At 52.8% G+C, this 2277-nt stretch overlaps 1 protein-coding gene across 1 annotated transcript in view; it reads right to left on the bottom strand.

The window, feature by feature from the left end:
• Nucleotides 1-1204: 1204 nt before the first annotated feature.
• The window catches only part of PCNX2 (pecanex 2), a 194302-nt gene continuing 193229 nt past the window's right edge, over nucleotides 1205-2277 (bottom strand). The window contains exon 34 of the mRNA XM_016195999.2: nucleotides 1205-2061. Coding sequence (XP_016051485.2) covers nucleotides 1900-2061 — 162 coding nt within the window. The 3' untranslated portion in view covers nucleotides 1205-1899. The remainder of the gene's footprint in view (nucleotides 2062-2277) is intronic.

The following is a 2277-nucleotide window of genomic DNA, read 5'->3' as shown; positions in this document are numbered from 1 at the left end:
TGAAGACCAAGTTAACAAGTTCATGAATTAAAAAGTTGTTCACAATTTTTTTAAAAGCGACTGCATCGTTGACAGCCATGAAGAGCTGTGTAGTGAGCCCTGCAGCAGTCTCCCCTTTGGGGCACGTGCACCTTGGAGGGACGTGTGCACAGACTCGGGCTCACAGCATACGCAGCTGAGGCCACTCCTTCAGAGACACAGTTCCATTCTGTGTGCTGTCGGGGATAAACTCAGTGCCCTGCTCCCCCAGTCTTCCCAAAGGCTGCTCTGAGAATGAGGGAAGAAATGGACTTAGCAGCTGGGGAGGCTCAGGAGCCTCTGCAGGAGGGAGACGCAGGCGCTCCCGGGGCGCCTTCCCTTCCCATCCGCATTGTCACAGTCATTCCTCTGTGGCTGGCTCCCCAGCTCTCTCAGATCTCACTTTCTGTGGAATATGCTGGATGCCCCAGGAGTGGCCCACCATTTTCCTCTAAACCGAGACCACTGCATGGGGAGGCCACACTCCCAGCTGAGGGCCTGCCATGGGTCCTTTGGGCTCGGCTGTCAAGTTCCCAAGAGGATTTCAGGACAGCCAACTGCAGCGAGGTTGCCTCAGCTGCCCACTAGACAGACGCCCGCCTGCGAACCGGAAACAACCAAGTTTGTGGCTCCCGGGATTCTGATGGAGCGTAAGGCACCGTGTCTGACTACAGAGCCTGCCTATTGTTATTAACTGCTAATTCTTTTTAACAAAAAACAACAGGAGAGAGCATTACCATCTACTTGCAAGGGGTAAGGAATTTGTATTACCCTTCCGTCTCCCTAGACTTCCAAATCCTAGAGACCTTGAAGAAATGTGTACAACTGTTTCCAACTTAAGTATTTCTAAGTATTGTTATTCAGAAGGGATGTTTCCCTGGGTCAGTGATGCTGTCCCTCAGGGACTGTGTCCAGGACCCTTCCCCCTTCTGTCCTGTCAGCTAGAAGCCAGTTTGCAGCTCCATCCATTGGAAAAAACCAAGATGGGAAAAGTCTCAGAATTAGCCCAAATGTCACTCTCACCGTAGAGAAGTCATTTTTTAAAAAATGACAACAGTTTCAGCAGAACTCAAAGATCTGGAAACAGCAATAATATAAACCTTTTAATTCCAAAAACAAAGGAGAGTGCAGGTGTCCCAGGACCGGTAGGGCCTCCTCGGCCTGGGGAGTAAGCGTACGTCCTGTGACGACCAGACTTGGTGGGAGTGGGAAGCCGCGCTGACACCCTGGGGCATGTGTCCCTCCTGGACGGTGTCCGTCTCGCCTGGACTGGATGTCCAGCTCACCCCTGGTGTTGCTGGGCTATCACAGGGTGCCATGGACAAGGCTGCATGCACTGCCACTGGTTTATCCTTACCTAATGTCAGCATAAATGCTATAAAGCAGCGAGATTGTCTCTGTGGGTGTAACCTTAGTGCACTTGGCCCGTGATGGCGCAATGTGCGTGGCCGCTTTTCGCTTTTTCGCCGTGACAGGAGTGTATACAAGGTCAGGTATCTAACATGCGGCTGTCTTATCCCATCAGAGTGGAAAGAGTGATATAATTATGTGCTCTGCCCTAGCTGTTAGAAGATGTCACATGGCTTTTGTTTGAATCCTAATTCTGGAGAGTGTTTTGTGCCTCTCACGTTCCCGGCTCAGGGGGCAGTGGGCAGGGAGGCCTGGAGTCCAGGTGTTGTGTGTTTTTTATCATGTGAGATATTTTTCAAGAACCTGAGATAAAGTTAATCATTTTTCTACAACAGCTCTCATTTGTCCATAGAGAGGACCTCCCGTGGATGACGGTATTTGCTGTTTTTAGTTCTGAAGGAGCAGAAGGGAGGAAAAGGAAGGCGAAGCCCTGGGGGACTCGGTTTCTCATGACCGGTGGCCTTTTTCACCCTACTGCTCATCCGAGGCGCTCTGCTGGGAAGCCGTGTCATCCAGGCCCATGTCCTCCTGGCTGGCTCTCCTGCAGACCACCCCGAGGCCCGAGGCCGCACGGTGGCTGCGAAGCTGCCCCTGCTCTGCGGCATCAGTGGGGTCACACGGCTCGGAGAAGTGCTTTGGAAGAGAAAAGAGAAGCAAAATGCTCAGCACACAGGTACGGCCACTTCCAGCTACCACCTGACCACTGCCCGTGCCAGCCTGCTAACCCAGAGCTGCAGGGAGTGAGCTGAGTGTGAGGTCAGGCCTAGCTACAGCAGACCCACGGGCCATGGAGGGACGGAGGGTGTAACTAGGGGGTGCGGAGGTGCCTCTAACGTGGGGACCTTCTCT

This window comes from Miniopterus natalensis, chromosome 21 (assembly GCF_054644295.1).
Source record: "Miniopterus natalensis isolate mMinNat1 chromosome 21, mMinNat1.hap1, whole genome shotgun sequence".
In the NCBI taxonomy this organism is placed as follows: Eukaryota; Metazoa; Chordata; class Mammalia; order Chiroptera; family Miniopteridae; genus Miniopterus; species Miniopterus natalensis.
This window is presented reverse-complemented; position numbering and strand designations above follow the sequence as displayed.